Source organism: Anomaloglossus baeobatrachus, chromosome 5 (genome assembly GCF_048569485.1).
Source record: "Anomaloglossus baeobatrachus isolate aAnoBae1 chromosome 5, aAnoBae1.hap1, whole genome shotgun sequence".
Classification (NCBI taxonomy): domain Eukaryota; kingdom Metazoa; phylum Chordata; class Amphibia; order Anura; family Aromobatidae; genus Anomaloglossus; species Anomaloglossus baeobatrachus.
Window position 1 is genome coordinate 124479667 of NC_134357.1, and position 24863 is coordinate 124504529.

General features: G+C 50.6%; 1 protein-coding gene across 3 annotated transcripts in view; it reads left to right on the top strand.

The window, feature by feature from the left end:
- The window catches only part of SEC24C (SEC24 homolog C, COPII component), a 130361-nt gene that overhangs the window by 80663 nt on the left and 24835 nt on the right, over positions 1-24863 (top strand). For all 3 annotated transcript variants that reach the window (XM_075348840.1, XM_075348841.1, XM_075348842.1), the window contains 5 exons: positions 15843-15958; positions 16082-16206; positions 16295-16486; positions 16644-16737; positions 16823-16939. In XM_075348840.1, coding sequence (XP_075204955.1) covers positions 15843-15958; positions 16082-16206; positions 16295-16486; positions 16644-16737; positions 16823-16939 — 644 coding nt within the window. The remainder of the gene's footprint in view (positions 1-15842; positions 15959-16081; positions 16207-16294; positions 16487-16643; positions 16738-16822; positions 16940-24863) is intronic.

A 24863-nucleotide genomic window follows, 5' to 3' on the forward strand; every position in this document is an offset into this window, starting at 1 on the left:
TGTTGTCGTGGACAGAGTCTCCGGTTGTTCCGGTTCTTGCTCTGTTTTTACTTGTGGGTGGCTATTTTCCTTCAGCTTTTGCACTAAACTGGCTAGATCTGGTTCTCCAGGGGGTGTATAGGCTCAGAGGGAGGAGCTACACTTTTTAGTGTAGTACTTTGTGTGTCCTCCGGAGGCAGAAGCTATACACCCAATGTCTGGGTCTCCCAATACGGAACTATAAGGAAAAGAATTTACGGTAAGTAAACAAAATTCTCTTTTTCTTTGTCGCTCCATTGGGAGACCCAGACAATTGGGTGTATAGCTACTGCCTCCGGAGGCCACACAAAGTATTACACTTAAAAGTGTAAAGCCCCTCCCCTTCTGCCTATACACCCCCCGTGGGATCACGGGCTCCTCAGTTTTCATGCTTTGTGCGAAGGAGGTCAGACATCCACGCATAGCTCCACTGTTTAGTCAGCAGCAGCTGCTGACTATGTCGGATGGAAGAAAAGAGGGCCCATACTAGGGCCCCCAGCATGCTCCCTTCTCACCCCACTTTTGTCGGCGGTGTTTAAGGTTGAGGTACCCATTGCGGGTACGGAGGCTGGAGTCCACATGCTGCTTTCCTTCCCCATCCCCCTTAGGGCTCTGGGTGAAGTGGGATCTTACCGGTCTCCAGGCACTGAGACCGTGCTCCATCCACAGCCCCTGGGGAATCTGCTGGATATGGAGCGGAGTATCGTCAGGGACAGGGCCCTGCTACGTCAAGGTACTCTGTGTCCCCGTACAGACCGCGCGCAGACACACTGCAGCATTGCTGGGTGTGTTAGTGCGCCGGGGACAACAGCGCTGCGCGCTTGTGCCATTACTAACTACAGCTCTGCTGAGTGAGTCAATGTATTGGGAACTGCCGCGCCGGCCGCTGCTGTCAGTTTTACACTGCGGCGCGGCTGGGACTTGTGGTGCGCCGGGGACTTCCGCGCTGGCCGTGCATATATGACGGCCGCGCTTATTACTCGAGTCCCCGGCTTTTGCGGCCTAGTTTCGTTTCGTTCCCGCCCCCAGGCCTGCCAGTCAGGGGAAGGGCGGGACGCTGTACAGAACGTCAGCGCCGAGGGCTGGAGTCTACTTTACATACTCCAGCCCTCACACTGGGCACAGTGGGACGCCAGTTTCCCGCACTTTGTCTGAGGCACGCCCACGGTCCGCCCCTCTTCACAGAACGCCGGCAGCCATTCCTGTGTGCAGTCTGAGCTGGAGAGGGGAGACAAGTTCTGGGAGACCCAGACACGGGATTCTGGCGACCACACACCCGCTTTTGAGCGGGCGGTAAGCAGCACCTCGGGTGCTGACCCCACTAGTGCCGAAGTGTACATTTGTATTTTTATGCTTGCATGCTATACATTGCACTGTACGGTCGCTGTTGATTCTTGGCTATATACCCTCCTAGATTGCTCAGAGGAGGCAACAGCATGTCGTCCGCAAAAAGCAAGGGTGCCAAGGCACAGGCTTCTATGCTGCTTGTACCGGATGTGAAGCTACTCTACCGGCAGGTTCCACTGACCCCCATTGTGTGCAGTGCTCGGCCCCTGTGGCACTTGCTCGGCCGGGTCCCCTGCTAGAGGTGACCCAGGGAGAACCACCTGTGAATACTGTCCAGGTGACGGGGACGGAGTTTGCAGTTTTTGCTGATAGATTGTCTGTGACTATGACTAAAATTCTAGAAACTTTGCAGTCTAGACCGGTAACTCAGACCATGGGCACTGTTGAATCATTGCTCCCTGGTCCCCCTCAGTTGGAACAGCTCCGGGCTCCGGGGGTGTCCCATGCATCCCAGGGTGAAGGCTCTGACACGGACGACAGTCCCAGACAGCCTAAGCGAGCTCGCTGGGAGCGGCCCTCGACTTCATCACACTGGTCAGGGTCCCAGCAGGAGGACTCTGTATGATGAGGCGGAGGTAGCTGATCAGGATTCTGATCCTGAGACCGCTCTCAATCTAGATACACCTGATGGTGACGCCATAGTGAATGATCTTATAGCGTCCATCAATAGAATGTTGGATATTTCCCCCCCAGCTCCTCCAGTGGAGGAGTCAGCTTCACAGCAGGAGAAATTCCATTTCAGGTATCCCAAGCGTAAATTGAGTACTTTTCTGGACCACTCTGACTTTAGAGAGGCAGTCCAGAAACACCACGCTTATCCAGATAAGCGTTTCTCCAGACGACTTAAGGATATACGTTATCCCTTTCCCCCTGACGTGGTCAAGGGCTGGACCCAGTGTCCCAAGGTGGATCCTCCAATCTCCAGGCTTGCGGCTAGATCCATAGTTGCAGTGGAAGATGGGGCTGCACTTAAAGATGCCACTGACAGACAGATGGAGCTCTGGTTGAAATCCATCTATGAAGCTATCGGCGCGTCGTTTGCTCCAGCATTCGCAGCCGTATGGGCTCTCCAAGCTATTTCAGCTGGTCTTACACAGATTGACACGGTCACACGTACATCTGTTCCGCAGGTGGCATCCTTAACCTCTCAAATGTCTGCATTTGCGTCTTACGCGATTAATGCTGTCCTGGACTCTACGAGCCGTACGGCAGTGGCGTCCGCCAACTCCGTGGTTTTACGCAGAGCCTTGTGGTTAAGGGAATGGAAGGCAGATTCTGCTTCCAAAAAGTGCTTAACCAGTTTGCCATTTTCTGGTGACCGACTGTTTGGTGAGCGATTGGATGAAATCATTAAACAGTCCAAGGGTAAGGATTCATCCTTACCCCAGCCCAAACCAAACAAACCCCAACAGAGGAGGGGACAGTCGGGGTTTCGGTCCTTTCGAGGCTCGGGCAGGTCCCAATTCTCCTCGTCCAAAAGGACTCAAAAGGATCAGAGGAGCTCAGATTCTTGGCGGACTCAGTCACGCCCAAAAAAGACAGCCGGAAGACCCGCTACCAAGGCGGCTTCCTCATGACTTTCGGCCTCCTCTCTCCGCATCCTCGGTCGGTGGCAGGCTCTCCCGCTTTGGCGACATTTGGCTGCCACAGGTCAAAGACCGTTGGGTGAGAGACATTCTGTCTCACGGGTACAGGATAGAGTTCAGTTCTCGTCCTCCAACTCGATTCTTCAGAACTTCTCCACCTCCCGACCGAGCCGATGCTCTTCTGCAAGCGGTGTGCACTCTAAAGGCAGGAGGAGTGGTGACCCCTGTTCCTCTTCAGGAGCAAGGTCACGGTTTTTACTCCAATTTGTTTGTGGTGCCAAAAAAGGACGGGTCTTTCCGTCCCGTTCTGGATCTAAAACTGCTCAACAAGCACGTGAAAACCAGGCGGTTCCGGATGGAATCCCTCCGCTCCGTCATCGCCTCAATGTCTCAAGGAGATTTCCTAGCATCAATAGACATCAAGGATGCTTATCTCCACGTGCCGATTGCTCCAGAGCACCAGCGTTTTCTACGCTTCGTTATAGGAGACGAACACCTTCAGTTCGTAGCTCTGCCTTTCGGGCTGGCGACAGCCCCACGGGTCTTCACCAAGGTCATGGCAGCAGTAGTAGCAGTCCTGCACTCTCAGGGTCACTCTGTGATCCCTTATTTGGACGATCTACTTGTCAAGGCACCCTCTCAAGAGGCATGCCAACACAGCCTGAACGTTGCGCTGGAGACTCTCCAGAGTTTCGGGTGGATCATCAACTTTTCAAAGTCAAATCTGACCCCGACCCAATCGCTAACATATCTTGGCATGGAGTTTCATACTCTCTCAGCGATAGTGAAGCTTCTGCTGGACAAACAGCGTTCACTACAGACAGGGGTGCAATCTCTCCTTCAAGGCCAGTCACACCCCTTGAGACGCCTCATGCACTTCCTAGGGAAGATGGTAGCAACAATGGAGGCAGTCCCTTTCGCGCAGTTTCATCTGCGTCCACTACAATGGGACATTCTCCGCCAATGGGACGGGAAGTCGACGTCCCTCGACAGGAACGTCTCCCTTTCTCAGGCGGCCAAGGAATCTCTTCGGTGGTGGCTTCTTCCCACCTCATTGTCAAAAGGAAAGTCCTTCCTACCCCCATCCTGGGCGGTGGTCACGACAGACGCGAGTCTATCAGGGTGGGGAGCAGTTTTTCTCCACCACAGGGCTCAAGGTACGTGGACTCAGCAAGAGTCCACCCTTCAGATCAATGTTCTGGAAATCAGAGCAGTGTATCTTGCCCTACAAGCCTTCCAGCAGTGGCTGGAAGGCAAGCAGATCCGAATTCAGTCGGACAACTCCACAGCGGTGGCATACATCAACCACCAAGGAGGAACACGCAGTCGGCAAGCCTTCCAGGAAGTCCGGCGGATTCTGACGTGGGTGGAAGAAACGGCATCCACCATATCCGCAGTTCACATCCCGGGCGTGGAAAACTGGGAAGCAGACTTCCTCAGTCGCCAGGGTATGGACGCAGGGGAATGGTCTCTTCACCCGGACGTGTTTCAGGAGATCTGTCGCCGCTGGGGGATGCCGGACGTCGACCTAATGGCGTCCCGGCACAACAACAAGGTCCCGGCTTTCATGGCACGGTCTCACGATCACCGAGCTCTGGCGGCGGACGCCTTAGTTCAAGATTGGTCGCAATTCCGGCTACCTTATGTGTTCCCACCTCTGGCACTGTTGCCCAGAGTGCTGCGCAAGATCAGGTCCGACTGCCGCCGCGCCATCCTCGTCGCTCCAGACTGGCCGAGGAGGTCGTGGTACCCGGATCTGTGGCATCTCACGGTAGGCCAACCGTGGGCACTACCAGACCGACCAGACTTGCTGTCTCAAGGGCCGTTTTTCCATCTGAATTCTGCGGCCCTGAACCTGACTGTGTGGCCATTGAGTCCTGGATCCTAGCGTCTTCAGGATTATCTCAAGAGGTCATTGCCACCATGAGACAGGCTAGGAAGCCAACCTCCGCCAAGATCTACCACAGGACGTGGAAGATATTCTTATCTTGGTGCTCTGCTCAGGGAGTTTCTCCCTGGCCATTTGCATTGCCTACTTTTCTTTCCTTCCTGCAATCCGGGTTGGAAAAAGGTTTGTCGCTCAGTTCCCTTAAAGGACAAGTCTCAGCGCTATCTGTATTTTTTCAGAAGCGCCTAGCACGACTTTCTCAGGTACGCACGTTCCTGCAAGGGGTTTGTCATATCGTCCCTCCTTACAAGCGGCCGTTAGAGCCCTGGGATCTGAACAGGGTTCTAATTGCTCTCCAGAAGCCGCCTTTCGAGCCTATGAGGGATGTTTCCCTTTCTCGCCTTTCACAGAAAGTGGCCTTTCTAGTAGCGGTCACGTCTCTTCGGAGAGTGTCCGAGCTAGCAGCGCTGTCATGCAAATCTCCCTTCCTGGTGTTTCACCAGGACAAGGTGGTTCTGCGCCCGATTCCGGAGTTTCTCCCTAAGGTGGTATCCCCCTTTCATCTCAATCAGGATATCTCCTTACCTTCTTTGTGTCCTCATCCAGTTCATCAATGTGAAAAGGATTTGCATTTGTTGGATCTGGTGAGAGCACTCAGAATCTACATTTCCCGCACGGCGCCCCTGCGCCGCTCGGATGCACTCTTTGTCCTTGTCGCTGGTCAGCGTAAAGGGTCGCAAGCTTCCAAATCCACCCTGGCTCGGTGGATCAAGGAACCAATTCTTGAAGCCTACCGTTCTGCTGGGCTTCCGGTTCCCTCAGGGCTGAAGGCCCATTCTACCAGAGCCGTGGGTGCGTCCTGGGCATTACGGCACCAGGCTACGGCTCAGCAGGTGTGCCAGGCGGCTACCTGGTCGAGTCTGCACACTTTTACCAAGCATTATCAGGTGCATACCTACGCTTCGGCGGACGCCAGCCTAGGTAGACAAGTCCTTCAGGCGGCGATTGCCCCCATGTAGGAAAGGGCCGTTTTACGGCCCTATCACGAGATATTATTTTACCCACCCAGGGACTGCTTTTGGACGTCCCAATTGTCTGGGTCTCCCAATGGAGCGACAAAGAAGAAGGGAATTTTGTTTACTTACCGTAAATTCCTTTTCTTCTAGCTCCAATTGGGAGACCCAGCACCCGCCCTGTTTCCTTCGGGCTTTTTGTTTTTTCGGGTACACATGTTGTTCATGTTGAATGGTTTCAGTTCTCCGATATTCCTTCGGATTGAATTTGTTTTAAACCAGTTATTGGCTTTCCTCCTTCTTGCTTTGGCACTAAAACTGAGGAGCCCGTGATCCCACGGGGGGTGTATAGGCAGAAGGGGAGGGGCTTTACACTTTTAAGTGTAATACTTTGTGTGGCCTCCGGAGGCAGTAGCTATACACCCAATTGTCTGGGTCTCCCAATTGGAGCTAGAAGAAAAGGAATTTACGGTAAGTAAACAAAATTCCCTTCTTTTTGATCATAACTCCATGTATAAAATAAAATAATGGTTACAAAAGATGCACAAGTTGTTTTGATACTGTTGTGCATATGTTCATTAATTTTGGTGGGGTTCTTTAGCACATTATAAGGTTGGTTGGCGAAATCGGCCTCAAAAAGATGTCATATGCACATATCCTCAGTAGTTGTCACCTTACAATGGTTAAGTGCTCCATAATTGATTAGATATAGTGTATATATTATACACAGAAGATCACAAAAATGAGTACACCCCTCACGTTTTTGTAAATATTTTATACCTTTTCATGGGACAACACTGAAGATATGACACTTTGATGCAATGCAAAGTAGTCAGTGTGCAGCTTGTATAACAGTATACATTTGTTGTGCCCTCAAAATAACTCAACACACAGCCCTTAATGTATAAAGCGCTGGCAACAAAAGTCAGTGCACCCCTAAGTGAAAATGGACAAAATGTCAATATTTTGTGTGGCCACCATTATTTCCAGCTCTGCCCTAACTCTCTTGGGCATGGAGTTCACTAGAGTTTCACAGGAGCCCTTGGCATTCTCTTCCATCCTGCATGATGACTTCACGGAGTTGGTGGATGCACTCCTTCACCTTCCATTTGAGGATGCCCCACATGTGCTCTATAGGGTTTAGGTCTGTAGACATGCTTGGTCAGTCCCGCACCTTTAGGCTGGAGTCACACTTGCGATTAAAAAATCGGACCAATTCTCATGCTAGAAAGTAGCATGAGCTCTGTCAGAGTTGTGATCCGTGTGCAATGCAACACGATTCTGTGACTTTTCTCATGATTGTAGTCCACCAGCTATGTCATCTGCCATTCAGCTCTGCTACATGCCCGTTGACACAGACAGAGCCGCGCGATCAGAATGAAGTCGGATGAACGTCACCCGACTTCATTGTCATCCCTTGGCTCTCTGTGTGTCGCGGTCTGATCTTCGGTCACCGGTGAAGGTCTCACCGGTGACCGCAAATCCCCTGAGTGACTTAAGTGATCTGCGCTATCAGCGGTGCTGTCACTCAGGTTACCCGCAGCCACAGCTGAAGTCCTCCAGCTGAGATCTGTGGCCGCGGGTAACCTGAGTGACATCATCGCTGATAGCGTGACTCACTTCAGTCGCTGCGGGGAGCTCACAGAGAGTGGTCGTGGTCTGTGACCGCTCTCTGTCAGCTTCTGATGTAGCAAAGCTGAAAGCGTCGTGGGACCTCTGTGGATTACGTCGGACCCGGAGGGCTATTTGGGGACTTGAATAAAGTGGTGAAAGAGGGTGGGTTTTTTTTGTCATTTATTTCAAATAAAGGATTTTTGGGTTTTCGTCTTTATTTTCTTTAACTTACAGGTTAATCATGGAAGGTATCTCTGGGAGACGCCTGCCATGATTAACCAAGGACTTAGTAGCAGCTATGGGCTGCAGCCATAAACTCCTTATTACCCCGATTGCCACCGCACCAGGGCAATTCGGGATGAGCCGGGTACAGTCCCAGGACTATTGCATCTAATGGATGCGGCAATTCTGGGCGGCAGCTGGCTGATATTTTTAGGGTGGGGGGCTCCCCATAACGTGACGCTCCCCATGCTGACAACACCAGCCTCCAGCCGTATGGCTTTACCCTGGCTGGTATCAAAATTGGGGGGGACGGCATGCCGTTTTTTTAAATTATTTATTTATATCACTGCACGATATAATCCCGCCCACCAGCAGCTGTGATTGGTTGCAGTCAGACACGCCCCCATGTTGAGTAACAGCTGTCTCACTGCAACCAATCATAGGCATCGGTGGGCAGGGAAAGCAGTGAATACTAGATGGAATAATGAGCGGCCGGCAGTTTCAAAAGAGGAAAAGCCGCCGGAGCTTTGTGACAGCCGTGCAGTGCTGCGCTGGTGATCGGCGAGTATGAGAGAGGGGGGGAGAGGGATAGACAGACAGAGAGAGAGACTGACTGACAGAGATTGACCGACATCGACAGACCTCACTCATTTCCAGTGTTTTCTGCAACATGTGATAAATGTATTTAGAAAAACGCATGTCACTAGGATGGTGTGGGTGCCGTCCTTGTGACATCCGTTTTTTTTTTTTTTTCACGCACCCATAGACTTTCATTGGAGTGACTCACACGAGAAACTCTACAAAACGCAGCATGCTGCAATTTTTTTTTTTTGTTTCTCAGTCCGATTTGAGCTGAGAAAAAAAATAGCATATTGGAGCTGCATCATTGCTTAACATTGGTCCGAGTGCAATGCGAGATTTCTTCATCGTTCCTTATGGGAGACCCAAACCATGGGTGTATAGCTTCTGCCTCCGGAGGACACACAAAGTACTACACTCAAACGTGTAGCTCCTCCCTCCGGGCTATATACACCCCCTGGATGACAATCTAACCAGTTCAATGCTTTGTGTTCAGGAGGTCACACACACATGCATTCTCTGATTTTTTCATTTTTATTTTTTGATTTTAAAGATTTGGAAGAAAAGCGGGTCCAGTCTGGACTCCCGGCATGTCCCTTCTCACCCCACTGTGTCGGCGGTGCTGTTAAGGTTGACTTTACAAGGCTGGAGCCTTCACATGCCGTGCTCCTTCAACATCCTCTGAGAGGCTCTGGTTTGAAGTGGGAGCCGTCTCGGTCCTCTCTGCTTGCAGGAGACCGGTCTCCATCCGCAGCCCTGTCTGGTTCCTGCTCGAAGGAGCGTTTAACCCCCCTCAGGGACTGGCCCTGCGTCTCAAAAGCTAAGTATTGAGACGTTTTTCAGGGGTCCCGGGTACTTTTATTAGGGGGAAAGTATGTTTTTTATCTTTACTGTAAATTCCGGCCGGTTCTGGGGGTTTCCCCAGAGAACCGCGCCGAAGGTGCCTGCTCGTCGGCCGCATGTTAAATCTAGGCCCCGGCTTCTGTTTGGGCCTAGTTTCGGTTTCATCTTCCTCTGCATGTCATTCATGCAGGGGAATAGAGTGGCGCCGCCCACCGGCCATCCAGCAGAGGGGAGGACACTCCTCTCTGAGGAGATGTTTCCCTCCCCTGCATCTCTCCTTAGCCCTCCGGTTTCCCGCTCTTGGGCTAATCTCCGCCCCCCCTCCTCCTCCCAGCGCCATTTTCTCAGCGTTTATCACACTGATCGGCGCTGGCTACTGAATCTGCTGCTTTCTAGGAAGGCTGACGCTTTACTGGGGGTCCGAGCTGTGGAATCCGGAGGGCACACAGAGAGCGGTCTGGTAAGCCACAACCTCTGGTTGTGGGCTTTATTATACACTCTCAGGACATTCTATACGAGTGTATTCTTACTGCAGAGCTTCCACCTCAGCAGCATGTCTGTCACCCGGAGCAAGGCTGCAAACATGTACGCTATATGCACTGCATGTAAGCTCATTCTGCCAGAGCCAAGCACATACCCACATTGTGATGCCTGTGCTAACATGGTTGTGTCTCAGCCTGCAGCCTCCTCAGGGGTCCCTCCGGCTGCTCCGGCCCCGGTGGCTGAACCCCCGGCTTGGGTAGCATCCTTTTCCAAAGCTATTTCCCAGTCTTTTGCCGACTCCATGGGGCAGCTGTCCCGGACACTGCTGACCATGCATCAGCCCTCTTCTCAGGGTGCCTCTGCTGCTCCGAGTTCTGCAGAGCTCTCAGAGCATGTCCTAGGACCCCGTCCCCCTAAACGGAGACGCAGGGACCCTTCTCCTTCCTCGTCCCACGGCTCTGATTCACGAGCCGAGGTGCAGGGCGAGGAGGATTCTTTTACTGTGGGCTCAGACGCTACCTCTATGTACCCCATTGACGTGTCTGAGGGTGATGCGGATGTTAGTGACTTGATTGCATCCATTAACACCGTACTGAACCTCAATCCACCAGAGTCAGAGGAACAAGCCTCTCTGGTAGAGATACACCAGTTTACCTCACCTAAGAGAGCTAGGAGTATGTTTTTTAACCACTCCAGTTTTCGGACCACTGTTACCAAGCCCAGGGCCTGTCCTGACAAACGTTTTCCGAAGCGTAGTTCTGATGACCGTTTTCCTTTTCCACCAGAGGTGGTTAAGGAATGGGCCCAGTCTCCAAAGGTAGACCCTCCGGTGTCCAGAATCTCAGCCCGCACAGTCGTAGCTGTGGCTGATGGCACTTCTCTTAAGGATCCCACTGACCGCCAGGTTGACCTTCTGGCCAAGTCTGTATATGAGGCGGCAGGAGCCTCGTTCTCCCCGTCTTTTGCGGCAGTGTGGGCTCTTAAGGCAGTATCTGCCTCTCTGGCAGAGATACATTCCCTCACCAGGGACTCTATGCCTGAGATGGATGCCTTAACTTCTCAAGCTTCGGCTTTTTCATCCTACGCCATGTCTGCCATCCTGGAGGCTTCTCACCGCACGGCGGTGGCCTCCGCTAACTCCCTCGCGATCCGCAGGATCTTGTGGCTTCGAGAGTGGAAAGCAGACGCTTCCTCTAAGAAGTACCTTACGAGTCTTCCTTTTGCTGGGTCCCGGCTGTTTGGTGAACAGCTGGATGAAATAATTAAGGAAGCTACTGGCGGGAAGAGTACTTCCTTGCCACAAACTAAAACCAGGAAACCTGTCCAGGGCAGGAACCAATCGAGGTTTCGTTCCTTTCGTTCCTCTAACTGGTCATCCTCTAAGCCCTCGACCTCGTCCACTACCGCAGCCAAGGATCGTAAACCCAACTGGCGCGCGAAGCCGCGTCCTCAAAAGACCGGAGGAGCCGCTGCCACTAAGGCAGCCTCCTCTTGACTATCTGGCTGCGCCAGCAACGTCCTTGGTGAGTGGCAGGCTCTCCCACTTTGGCGACGTGTGGTTTCAACACGTCTCCGATCAGTGGGTGCGAGATATCATCTCCCACGGCTACAGGATAGAATTTTCTTCCAGCCCGCCAAACAGATTTTTTCTGTCCACCCCCCCCTGCTCCAAAGCCGCCGCCTTCTCTCAGGCCGTGGCATCCCTGCAGGCCAACGGTGTAATTGTTCCGGTTCCCGCCCGGGAACGGTTCAGCGGTTTCTACTCAAACCTCTTTCTAGTCCCCAAGAAGGATGGTTCCTTCCGGGCCATCCTGGATCTCAAGCTTCTCAACAAGCATGTTCAGGTGCGGCACTTTCGCATGGAATCTGAGATCGGTCATTGCCTCAATGACCCAAGGAGATTTTCTGGCATCCATCGACATCAGAGATGCCTATCTGCATGTGCCTATTGCGGTTTCACACCAGCGTTGGCTACGCTTTGCAATCGGAGAGGAACATTTCCAATTCGTGGCTCTCCCCTTCGGCTTAGCCACGGCCCCTCGAGTATTCACCAAGGTCATGGCAGCAGTGGTTGCGGTTCTGCACCTCCAGGGGTTGGCAGTGATTCCTTACCTGGACGACCTTCTAGTCAAGGCCTCATCCAGTGCAGACTGCCAGCGGAGTGTCTCACTCACTCTCGCCACGCTCGTTCAGTTCGGGTGGCTTGTCAACCTGCCCAAGTCCACTCTGACCCCGACCCAGGTGCTTCTTTACCTAGGGATGCAATTCGAGACTCTGCCGGCACTTGTCAAGTTGCCCTTAGTCAAACAGCAGTCCCTTCGTCTGGCGGTGCGCTCTCTGCTGAGGCACCGCCGTCATTCCATCAGACACCTCATGCAGGTGCTAGGTCAGATGGTGGCGTCAATGGAAGCGGTTCCCTTTGCCCAGTTCCATCTGCCTCCCCTGCAGCTGGACATTCTCCGCTGTTGGGACAAGCGGATCTCTTCCTTGCACAGGCTGGTGGCTCTGTCGTCACAGACCAGGAGCTCCCTTCAGTGGTGGCTTCGTCCCCTCTCTCTGTCTCAGGGACGCTCCTTCCTGACTCCGTCCTGGGTGATCCTCACCACGGATGCCAGCCTCTCCGGTTGGGGAGCAGTATTTCTCCATCACCGAGCACAGGGCACTTGGACTCCGTCCGAATCAGCCCTCTCGATCAATGTGCTGGAGATCAGAGCTGTGTTTCTAGCTCTCCTAGCCTTTCACCACCTGTTGGCGGGCAGGCACATTCGAGTTCAGTCGGACAACGCGACAGAGGTTGCCTACTTCAATCACCAGGGCGGGACTCACAGCCGTCTGGCGATGTTGGAGGTTCAACGAATCCTCCAGTGGACGGAGGACTCAAAGTCCACCATATCTGCAGTCCACATCCCAGGCGTGGAAAACTGAGAGGCCGATTATCTCAGCCGTCAAACCGTGGACAGCGGCGAGTGGGCCCTGCATCCGTCAGTGTTCAGATCAATCTGCCGCAAGTGGGGCACTCCGGAAGTGGATCTAATGGCATCCCGGCACAACAACAAGGTTCCGGTTTACATGGCTCGCTCCCACGATCCTCAGGCCTTCGCAGCGGACGCACTGGTTCAAGATTGGTCTCAGTTCCGTCTGGCCTATGTGTTTCCCCCTCTAGCTCTCTTGCCCAGGGTTCTGCGCAAGATCGGAATGGAGGGCCGTCGAGTCATAATCATTACTCCGGACTGGTCCAGGCGAGCTTGGTACCCAGACCTGCTCCGTCTGTCCGTAGGGGTGCCGTGGCACCTCCCGGACCGCCCAGACCTTCTCTCTCAAGGTCCGTTCTTCCGCCAGAATTCTGCGGCTCTCAGATTGACGGCGTGGCTCTTGAGTCCTGGATCCTGACGGCTTCAGGCATTCCTTCTGAGGTCATCTCCACTATGACTCAGGCTCGGAAGTCTTCCTCGGCCAAGATTTACCACAGGACTTGGAGGATTTTCCTGTCCTGGTGTCGCTCTTCCGACCATGCTCCTTGGCCGTTCTCCTTGCCGACCATCCTGTCTTTTCTACAGTCCGGTCTACAGCTAGGACTGTCCCTCAATTCCCTCAAGGGACAGGTGTCGGCTCTGTCGGTATTGTTCCAGCGGCGTATCGCCCGACTGGCTCAGGTGAGCACCTTCATGCAGGGCGCATCTCACATCATTCCTCCTTACCGGCGGCCCTTGGATCCCTGGGACCTTAATCTGGTCCTCACGGCCTTACAGAAACCCCCCTTTGAGCCTCTCAGGGAGGTTCCTTTGTTTAGACTTTCACAGAAAGTAGCCATAACTTCTCTCAGGAGAGTTTCTGATTTGGCTGCGCTCTCTTCGGAATCCCCCTTTTTGGTGTTTCACCAAGACAAGGTGGTTCTTCGTCCGACTCCGGACTTTCTCCCTAAGGTGGTGTCTCCTTTCCACCTTAACCAGGACATTTCATTGCCTTCTCTTTGTCCGGCCCCTGTGCATCGCTTTGAGAAGGCGTTGCATTCCTTAGATTCGGAGCGCCCGCACCAAATCTATGTGTCACGCACCGCCGTTTTTAGGCGGTGCACCTCACATTTTGTGCTAACCACTGGTCAGCGCAAGGGTCTTGCTGCTTCTAAACCGACCCTAGCTCGTTGGATCAGGTCGGCTATCACCGATGCCTACCAGTGTTCTCAGGTGCCTCCTCCGCCAGGGATTAAGGCGCACTCAACCAGAGCTGTCGGTGCCTCCTGGGCTTTCAGGCACCAGGCTACGGCTCAGCAGGTTTGTCAGGCTGCCACGTGGTCCAGTCTGCACACTTTTTCGAAGCACTACCAAGTGCATGCTCATGCTTCGGCAGATGCGAGCTTGGGCAGATGCATTCTTCAGGCGGCTGTCGCCCATTTGTGAAGTTAGGTTTTGCCTACTTCTCAGTTTGGTTTATTTCCCACCCATGGACTGCTTTGGAACGTCCCATGGTTTGGGTCTCCCATAAGGAACGATGAAGAAAAAGAGAATTTTGTTCACTTACCGTAAATTCTTTTTCTTATAGTTCCGACATGGGAGACCCAGCACCCTCCCTGTTGCCTGTTGGCAGTTTTTTGTTCCGTGTGTTTCACCGGCTGTTGTTAGTAGACAGAGTTCCGGTCTTTCCGAGTTTTTACTCTATCTCTACTTATGGGTGGATGTCCTCCTTCAGCTTTTGCACTGAACTGGTTAGATTGTCATCCAGGGGGTGTATATAGCCCGGAGGGAGGAGCTACACTTTTTAGTGTAGTACTTTGTGTGTCCTCCGGAGGCAGAAGCTATACACCCATGGTTTGGGTCTCCCATGTCGGAACTATAAGAAAAAGAATTTACGGTAAGTAAACAAAATTCTCTTTTTTCTCGCATTGCACTCGTGCGAGTTAATCGCAAGTGTGACTCTAGCCTTACTCTCATTTTCTTTAGCATGGGAGTGGTCATCTTGGAGGTGTGTTTGTGGTCGTTATCATGCAGAATACTGCTCTATGGCCCAGTTTCCGAAGGGAGGGGATCATGCTCTGCTTCCGTATATCACAGTACATGTTGATGTTCATGGTTCCCCCAATGAACTGTAGCTACCCACAATCAGCAGAACTCATGCAGCCCCAAACCATGAAACTCCCATCACCATTCTTGACTGTAAGACAAGACACACTTGTCTTCGTACTCTTCACCTGGTTGTTGCCACACACTTTACACCATCTGAACCAAATGTTGTGGACTTTCTTGTGCATCATCTGTAGAAGAGGCTTCCTTGTGGGATGACAGCCATGTACACCAATTTGATGCAGTGTATGATCTGAGCTCTGAGAGGCTGACCCTCACTCCCCATCCCTTTAACCTCTTCAGCAATACTGGCAGCATTTATGTCTTTTTTGAAAAGACAACCTCTGGATATCATGCTGATCATGTGCACTCAACTTCTTTGGTCAGTCATGGCAAGGCCTGTTCTGAGTGGAACCTGTATGGTCTTTGCCACCGTGGTGCACTTCTGTTTCAAGGTGTTGTCAATCTTCTTATAGCCTAGGCCATCTTTATGTAGAGCAATAATTCTTTTTCTTTCAGATCCTCAGAGAATTATTTGCCGTGTGGTGCCATGTTGTACGTCCAACGACTAGTATGAGCGAGTGTGTGAGCAATAACACCAGATTTAACACATCTGCTCCCAATTCACACCTGAGGCCATGTAACACTGAGTCACATGACACTGGGGAGGGAAAATGGGTAATTGAGCACAAATTGTCCATTTTCACTTAGGGGTGTACTCGTTTTTGTTGTTTACACATTAATAGCTGTGTGTTGAGTTATTTAGAGGACACACCAAATTTACACTGTTATACAAGCTGTACACTGACTACTACATTGTGTTATATTTTCAGTGTTGTCCCATGAAAAATATAACAATTTACAGAAATTTGAGGGGTGTACTCAATTTTGTGATATACTGTATATAGAATAGTGTGTGTGTAATATATATTAGTTTAGTGTAAAAAAAATTGTTTTGGGCAAGCTTTTAGTCCTATTTACCCAGGGTTACGTCCTGTAACGTTCTTTCTGATTGGCAGAATTTAACCTGGTGGTTTAGATTTTTTTTTTACAATGCTTAAATTATCATTTGGCTGCTTTTGTCTAGATTATATTTCTAGCCTGATTTGTACTAGTGGACTGATTAGACTATATAGGCTTTTCTTTGCCTTTTATAGCCCATTTCCATCTCTTCTTTGCTCTTATGTTCCAGTGCCACCTCAGTACTTTCAGCACTTGGACCACACAGGAAAGAGAGTAGATTGCTACGATAGACCTGAGCTCTCAATGGGATCCTATGAGTTCACAGCAACGGTTGACTACTGCAAGGTACAGTAATAAATTGTGCTTCAGAGACGATCTGACACATGTCAGGTCAATTAGGGATTATTGATTATTCTATGGGCCAACCTATGATCACATTTCACTCCTAATTTTTGTCTGCGCAAACAGAATAATAAGTTCCCAAACCCCCCAGCCTTCATCTTCATGATTGACGTGTCATACAATGCTGTGAAGAGCGGCTTGGTTGCACTGATCTGCGCGGAGCTGAAGCAGCTCATTGATTATTTGCCCAGGTTAGTATACGTACACTAGTAAATTTTTGTGCGCATCTTCCGAATAAGCCATGATCTAGAAATCAATTCAGTCTTTTGTCCTTTCTAGGGAAGGTAACATGGAAGAATCGGTGATAAGAGTTGGATTTGTGACCTACAACAAAGTTCTTCACTTCTATAATGTGAAAAGCTCCCTGGCACAGCCGCAGATGATGGTGGTGTCTGATGTGGCTGATATGTTTGTCCCTTTGCTGGACGGCTTTCTTGTAAATGTGAATGAATCAAGAACAGTCATTACCAGGTAATCACCAGTCGTATCCACAGAATAACCAACAAATTAGTTAAATCCTAAACAATGAAAGTTAGTCTTGATAGTCACAATTCAGTATATAGCCCTAAAGAGCTCCTTTAAGTGCTTTCATTATTCTAACAGCCATTGCCTTGCCTGTCTTCCATAGTTTACTAGACCAGATTCCAGAGCTGTTTGCAGACACCAGAGAAACGGAGACTGTTTTTGCTCCTGTTGTTCAAGCTGGTTTGGAAGCTTTGAAGGTAAATATCTTCTAGGTTGACTCTCTTGTCTGACATCTTTCTGTCCTTCAGTTCCACAGTCATTTTTTTAAAATTTTCCTTCTAGGCAGCCGACTGCGCTGGGAAACTTTTTGTTTTTCACACTACTCTTCCTATAGCTGAAGCACCTGGGAAGCTGAAGAACAGAGATGATAAGAAGCTTCTCAATACAGATAAAGAGAAGGTAATACAGCGTCATTGGCGGGTTATTACATAGTATGGATTATAAACCCACCATACAATGAGATAAATTTACTCACTAGGAAATGTAGAACATCCTCAAGAAGAAAGTCCTTATGTGCCATGGCTGTGTTTTTAAAAAAAAAAAGTGTGTATGTATATATATATATATATATGTGTGTATATGTGTGTGTATGTATGTATGTGTGTATATATATATATATATATATATATATATATATATATATATATATATATATATATATATATATATATATATATATATATATATATATGTGTATATGTGTATATATATATATATGTGTGTGTATATATATATATATATATATATATATATATATATATATATATATATATATATATATATATATATAATATATATATATATATATATATATATATAATATATATCTCTATCTCTCTAATATATAAAGCTGAATGTGTGTGTGTGTATGTCCGGGATTGGCATCTGCACCGTCGCAGCTACAGCCACAAAATTTTGCACACTCACACGTCTGGACCCCGAGAGCGTCATAGGCTATGTTTTGAGGGGAAATTTTAACCCCGCTCTTTAGTTATTCGCCAAAAAATCTGCCTCCATTAAAGCGAATGGAGCTGGGAGCCACAGTGCAGCCAGAACTTCAGAAGCATGCGCAGCCACGCCCTTATATGGAATGTTGGCGTGTCACAATGCAGCCAGGGAAAGAGACAGACGCAGACATAGACAGGGTAAGAGACATAGACAGGGTGAGAGACAGACAGACAGGGTGAGAGACAGACAGACAGGGTGAGAGACAGACAGACAGACAGGGTGAGAGACAGACAGACAGACAGGGTGAGAGACAGACAGACAGACAGGGTGAGAGACAGACAGACAGGGTGAGAGACAGACAGACAGACAGGGTGAGAGACAGACAGACAGACAGGGTGAGAGACAGACAGACAGGGTGAGAGACAGACACAATTACATTTCTATTTTTTTTGTGTGCAGAATACATTTTCTTCATCGTTCCTATGGGAGACCCAGACCATGGGTGTATAGCTTCTGCCTCCGGAGGACACACAAAGTACTACACTAAAAAGTGTAGCTCCTCCCTCCGGGCTATATACACCCCCTGGATGACAATCTAACCAGTTCAATGCTTTGTGTTCAGGAGGTCACACACACACATGCATTCTCTGATTTTTTTTCATTTTTAAGATTTTTTTCAAAGATTTGGAAGAAAAGCGGGTCCAGTCTGGACTCCCGGCATGTCCCTTCTCACCCCACTGTGTCGGCGGTGCTGTTAAGGTTGACTCACAAGGCTGGAGCCTTCACATGCCGCGCTCCTTCACCATTCCTCGGGCTCTGGCTTGAAGTGGGAGCCATCACGGTTCTCTCTGCTTTGCAGGAGACCGGTCTCCATCCGCAGCCCTGTCAGGATCCTGCCGGACGGAGCGTTTAATCCCCCCCCCAGGGACTTGGCCCTGCGTCTCAAAGCTAAGTATTGAGACATTTTTCAGGGGTCCTGGGTACATTTATTAAGGGGAGAGTGTGTCTTTTGACTGTACTGTAAATTCCGGCCGGTTCTCTGGATTTATCCTGAGAACCGCGCCGACGGTGCCTGCTCGTCGGCCGCATGTAGAAATCTAGGCCCCGGCTTCAGTTGCGGCCTAGTTTCGTTTTCAGCTTCCCCTGCATGTCATTCATGCAGGGGAGCAGTGCGGCGCCGCCCACCGGCCGTTCAGCATAGGGGAGGACACTCCTTTCTAAGGAGATGTTCCCTCCCCTGTATCTCCCCCTGGCCCTCCGGTTCCCGCTCTTGGGCTAATCCCCGCCCCCCCTCCTCACTCCAGCGCCATTTTCTCAGCGTCCTGACACTGATCGGCGCTGGCTGCTGCAGCTGCTGCATCGCTTCACTGGGGGTCCGAGCTGAGGAATCCGGAGGGCACACAGGGGTCTGGTAAGCCACAACCTCTGGTTGTGGGCTTTTATTATACACTCTCAGGGGGTCATTCTACAAGAGTGTATTCTTTACTGCAGAGTCTCCACCTCAGCAGCATGTCTGCCACTAGGAGCAAGAAGGCTGCTAAGCTGTACGCTATATGCACTGCATGTCAGCTCATTCTGCCAGAACTGAGCACATATCCACATTGTGATGCCTGCTCTAACATGGTGGTGCCTCAGCCTGGAGCCTCCTCAGGGGTCCCTCCGGCTGCTCCGGCCCCGGTGGCTGAACCCCCGGCTTGGGTAGCATCTTTTTCCAGAGCTATTTCCCAGTCTTTTGCAGATTCTATGGGACAGCTGTCCCAGGCTCTGCTGAGCATGCATCAGCCCCCTTCTCAGGGCGCCTCTGCTGCTCCGAGCTCTGCAGAGCTCCCAGAGCATGTTTTAGGACCCCGTCCTCCTAAACGGAGACGCAGGGACCCTTCTCCTTCCTCGTCCCACGGCTCTGATTCACGAGCTGAGGTGCAAGGCGAGGAAGATACTTTTACTGTGGGCTCAGACGCTACCTCTATGTACCCCATTGACTTATCTGAGGGTGATGCGGATGTTGGTGACTTGATTTCATCCATTAACTCCGTACTGAACCTCAATCCACCAGTGTCTGAGGAACAAGCCTCTCTGGTAGAAATGCACCAGTTTACCTCTCCTAAGAGAGCAAGGAGTACGTTTTTTAACCACTCCAGTTTTCAGACCACTGTTAACAAGCCCAGGGCCTGTCCTGACAAACGCTTTCCAAAGCGTGGCTCTGATGACCGTTTTCCCTTTCCACCTGAGGTGGTTAAGGAGTGGGCTCAGTCCCCAAAGGTTGACCCTCCGGTGTCTAGAGTCTCAGCCCGGACAGTCGTATCTGTGGCCGATGGCACCTCTCTTAAGGATCCCACTGACCGCCAGGTTGACCTTCTGGCCAAATCTGTATATGAGGCGGCAGGAGCCTCGTTCTCCCCGTCTTTTGCAGCAGTGTGGGCTCTTAAGGCAGTCTCTGCCTCTCTGGCGGAAATACATTCCCTCGCCAGAGACTCTATACCCGAGGTGGTTGCTTTAACTTCCCAGGCTTCGGCTTTTTCATCCTATGCCATGTCTGCCATTCTGGAGGCTTCTCACCACACGGCGGTGGCTTCCGCTAATTCTCTCGCAATCCGCAGGGTCTTGTGGCTTCGAGAGTGGAAAGCAGACGCTTCTTCTAAGAAGTACCTTGCTGGGCTCCCCTTTGCTGGGTCCCGGCTGTTCGATGAACAACTGGATGAAATTATTAAGGAAGCTACTGGCGGGAAGAGTACTTCCTTGCCACAGACTAAAACCAGAAAACCTGTCCAGGGCAGGAACCAGTCGAGGTTTCGTTCCTTTCGTTCCTCTAACTGGTCATCCTCTAAGCCCTCAACCTCGTCCACTGCCTCAGCCAAGGATCGTAAACCCAACTGGCGCGCAAAACCGCGTCTTCAGAAGAACGGAGGAGCCACTGCCACTAAGGCAGCCTCCTCTTGACTATCTGGCTGCGCCAGCAACGTCCTTGGTCGGTGGCAGGCTCTCCCACTTTGGCGACGTGTGGTTTCAACACGTCTCCGATCAGTGGGTGCGGGATATCATCTCCCACGGCTACAGGATAGAATTTTCTTCCAGCCCGCCAAACAGATTTTTTCTGTCCATTCCCCCCTGCTCAAGGGCCGCCGCCTTCTCACAGGCCGTGGCATCCTTGCAGGCCAACGGGGTAATTGTTCCGGTTCCCGCCCGGGAACGGTTCAGAGGTTTCTATTCAAACCTCTTCCTAGTTCCCAAGAAGGACGGTTCCTTCCGGCCCATCCTGGATCTCAAGCTTCTCAACAAGCATGTTCAGGTGCGGCGCTTTCGCATGGAATCTCTGAGATCGGTCATTGCCTCAATGACCCAAGGAGATTTTCTAGCATCCATCGACATCAGAGATGCCTATTTGCATGTGCCTATTGCGGTTTCACACCAGCGTTGGCTACGCTTTGCAATCGGAGAGGAACATTTCCAATTCGTGGCTCTCCCTTTCGGGTTAGCCACGGCCCCACGGGTATTCACCAAGGTCATGGCAGCAGTGGTTGCGGTCCTGCATCTCCAGGGGTTGGCAGTCATCCCCTACCTGGACGACCTTCTAGTCAAGGCCTCATCCTGTGCAGACTGCCAGCGGAGTGTCTCGCTCACTCTCGCCACGCTTGTTCAATTCGGGTGGCTTGTCAATCTGCCCTAGTCCACTCTGACCCCGACCCAGGAACTTGCGTACCTAGGGATGCAATTCGAGACTCTGCCGGCACTTGTGAAGCTGCCCTTAGTCAAACAGCAGTCCCTTCATCTGGCGGTGCGCTCTCTGTTGAAGCCCCGCCGTCATTCCATCAGGCACCTCATGCAGGTGCTGGGTCAGATGGTGGCGTCAATGGAAGCGGTTCCCTTTGCCCAGTTCCATCTGCGTCCTCTGCAGCTGGACATTCTCCGTTGTTGGGACAAGCGGACCTCTTCTTTGCACAGGCTGGTGGCTCTGTCACCGCAGACCAGGGGCTCTCTTCAGTGGTGGCTTCGGCCTCTCTCTCTGTCACAGGGACGCTCCTTCCTGATTCCGTCCTGGGTGATCCTCACCACGGATGCCAGCCTCTCCGGCTGGGGAGCAGTTTTTCTCCACCACCGAGCACAGGGCACTTGGACTCCGTCCGAATCAGCCCTCTCGATCAATGTGCTGGAAATCAGGGCTGTTCTTCTAGCCCTCATAGCCTTCCACCACCTGTTGGCGGGCAAGCACATTCGAGTCCAGTCGGACAACGCGACAGCGGTTGCCTACTTCAATCACCAGGGCGGGACTCGCAGCCGCCTGGCAATGTTGGAAGTTCAACGAATCCTTCAGTGGACGGAGGACTCCAAGTCCACCATATCCGCAGTCCACATCCCAGGCGTAGAAAACTGGGAGGCAGATTATCTCAGCCGTCAAACCGTGGACAGCGGCGAGTGGGCCCTGCATCCGGCAGTGTTCAGGTAAATCTGCCGCAAGTGGGGCACTCCGGAAGTGGATCTAATGGCATCCCGGCACAACAACAAGGTTCCGGTTTACGTGGCTCGCTCCCACGATCCTCAGGCCTTCGCAGCGGACGCGCTGGTTCAGGATTGGTCTCAGTTCCGCCAGGCCTATGTGTTTCCCCCCCTAGCGCTCTTGCCCAGGGTTCTGCGCAAGATCAGAATGGAGGGCCGTCGAGTCATAATCATTGCTCCGGACTGGCCCAGGCGAGCTTGGTACCCAGACCTGCTCCGTCTGTCCGTAGAGGTGCTGTGGCATCTCCCGGACCGCCCAGACCTTCTCTCTCAAGGTCCGTTTTTCCGCCAGAATTCTGCGGCTCTCAATTTGACGGCGTGGCTCTTGAGTCCTGGATCCTGACGGCTTCAGGCATTCCTTCTGAGGTCATCTCCACTATGACTCAGGCTCGGAAGTCTTCCTCGGCCAGGATTTACCACAGGACTTGGAAGATTTTCCTGTCCTGGTGTCGTTCTTCCGGCCATGCTCCTTGGCCGTTCTCCTTGCCGACCATCCTGTCCTTTTTACAGTCCGGACTGCAGCTAGGACTGTCCCTCAATTCCCTCAAGGGACAAGTGTCGGCTCTGTCGGTATTATTCCAGCGGCGTATCGCCCGACTGGCTCAGGTGCGCACCTTCATGCAGGGCGCATCTCACATCATTCCTCCTTACCGGCGGCCTTTGGATCCCTGGGATCTTAATCTGGTCCTCACGGCCTTACAGAAACCCCCCTTTGAGCCTCTTAGGGAGGTTCCCTTGTTTAGACTTTCACAGAAAGTGGTTTTTCTAGTAGCCATAACGTCTCTCAGGAGAGTCTCTGATTTGGCTGCGCTCTCTACGGAGTCACCTTTTTTGGTTTTTCACCAAGACAAGGTGGTTCTCCGCCCGATGCCGGATTTTCTCCCTAAGGTGGTATCTTCTTTCCACCTTAACCAGGACATTTCATTGCCTTCCCTTTGTCCGGCCCCTGTGCATCGCTTTGAGAAGGCGTTGCATACCTTGGATTTGGTGCGGGCGCTCCGAATCTATGTGTCACGCACCGCCGTTTTTAGGCGGTGCACCTCACTTTTTGTGCTAACCACGGGTCAGCGCAAGGGTCTCTCGGCTTCTAAACCGACCCTAGCTCGTTGGATTAGGTCGGCCATCTCTGATGCCTACCAGTGTTCTCAGGTGCCCCCTCCGCCAGGAATTAAGGCGCACTCGACCAGAGCTGTCGGTGCCTCCTGGGCTTTCAGGCACCAGGCTACGGCTCAGCAGGTTTGTCAGGCTGCCACTTGGTCTAGTCTGCATACCTTCTCGAAGCACTACCAAGTGCATGCTCATGCTTCGGCAGATGCGAGCTTGGGCAGACGCATCCTTCAGGCAGCTGTCGCCCACTTGTGAAGTTAGGTTTTGCCTACTTCTCAGTTTTGTTTATTTCCCACCCATGGACTGCTTTGAGACGTCCCAATGTCTGGGTCTCCCATAGGAACGATGAAGAAAAAGAGAATTTTGTTTACTTACCGTAAATTCTTTTTCTTATAGTTCTGACATGGGAGACCCAGCACCCTCCCTGTTGCCTGTTGGCAGTTTCTTGTTCCGTGTGTTTCACCGGCTGTTGTTGTAGATAGAGGTTCCGGTTGTTCCGAGTTTTACTCTATTTCTACTTATGGGTGGATGTCCTCCTTCAGCTTTTGCACTGAACTGGTTAGATTGTCATCCAGGGGGTGTATATAGCCCGGAGGGAGGAGCTACACTTTTTAGTGTAGTACTTTGTGTGTCCTCCGGAGGCAGAAGCTATATACCCATGGTCTGGGTCTCCCATGTCGGAACTATAAGAAAAAGAATTTACGGTAAGTAAACAAAATTCTCTATTTTGTTAAAATATATATATATATATATATATATATATATATATATATATATATATATATATATATATATATATATATATATATATATATATATATATATATATATATATATATATATATATATATATATATATATATATATATATATATATATATATGTATATATATATATATGTATATATATATATATATATATGTATATATATATATATATGTATATATATATATATATATATATATATTATAATTGTGTGTTTGTTGAAAGGAATCTGTCACCAGATGTGACAATACAATCTACATACATTATTTTCTCTATTAGACTTGATGAGGCTTTTGTACTTAATTGAAATTTTAATGGCTGTATAATCCTAAAATGACCGGCTGGAGCTGATCTAATTAGGTCTGAAAACAGCATTTTTATTTTTAGACTGAATACACCGCCCTTATCAAGTATATTTAATGATGTATATAGATTGTGTTAAGGCTGCTTTAACAATTCCATAAATCACAGGCCTTGCTCGTACTCACAAGACCCAGGCCGACCGCTGGGTCTCCTGACCTAATCGAACGGTCTCATGTATAGCTCCAAGGCAGATGGCTCCGGTCCAGACACCCGTCAGAGCATGGTTTGTGTTTGGACGTGTGAATTCGTTCTCAGACCATGTATCCGCATGCAAAAATACGGCTTTGTTTTCTGCTGAGTTCTGCTGCCCTTTTTTCCCCTCAAAGTTGGGCAATAGTTTTGCAACATTTTGGTGTTTTCACGTCAGGTTGAATTGCCCAAATGAGAGAGTCTTGTGCAGGTCAGAATGTGGCCAAACATGCCAATCAAATTCATCAAGAGTGCTATCATTTTGTACTTCAGAAATGCTTCCACAGTCTCTGACCGGAGTAGCATTTCTGGCGTGGCACACGTTACTCAGAAGAGGCGCCAAATTGATTAAGTGGCAGACGCTTAATAAATTCGGTGCCTTCTACTCCAGCAATATACGTACAGCATCAGCATACTCTACACCAGCCTGTTGAATCAGCCCCACAGAGTGCCCGAGTTA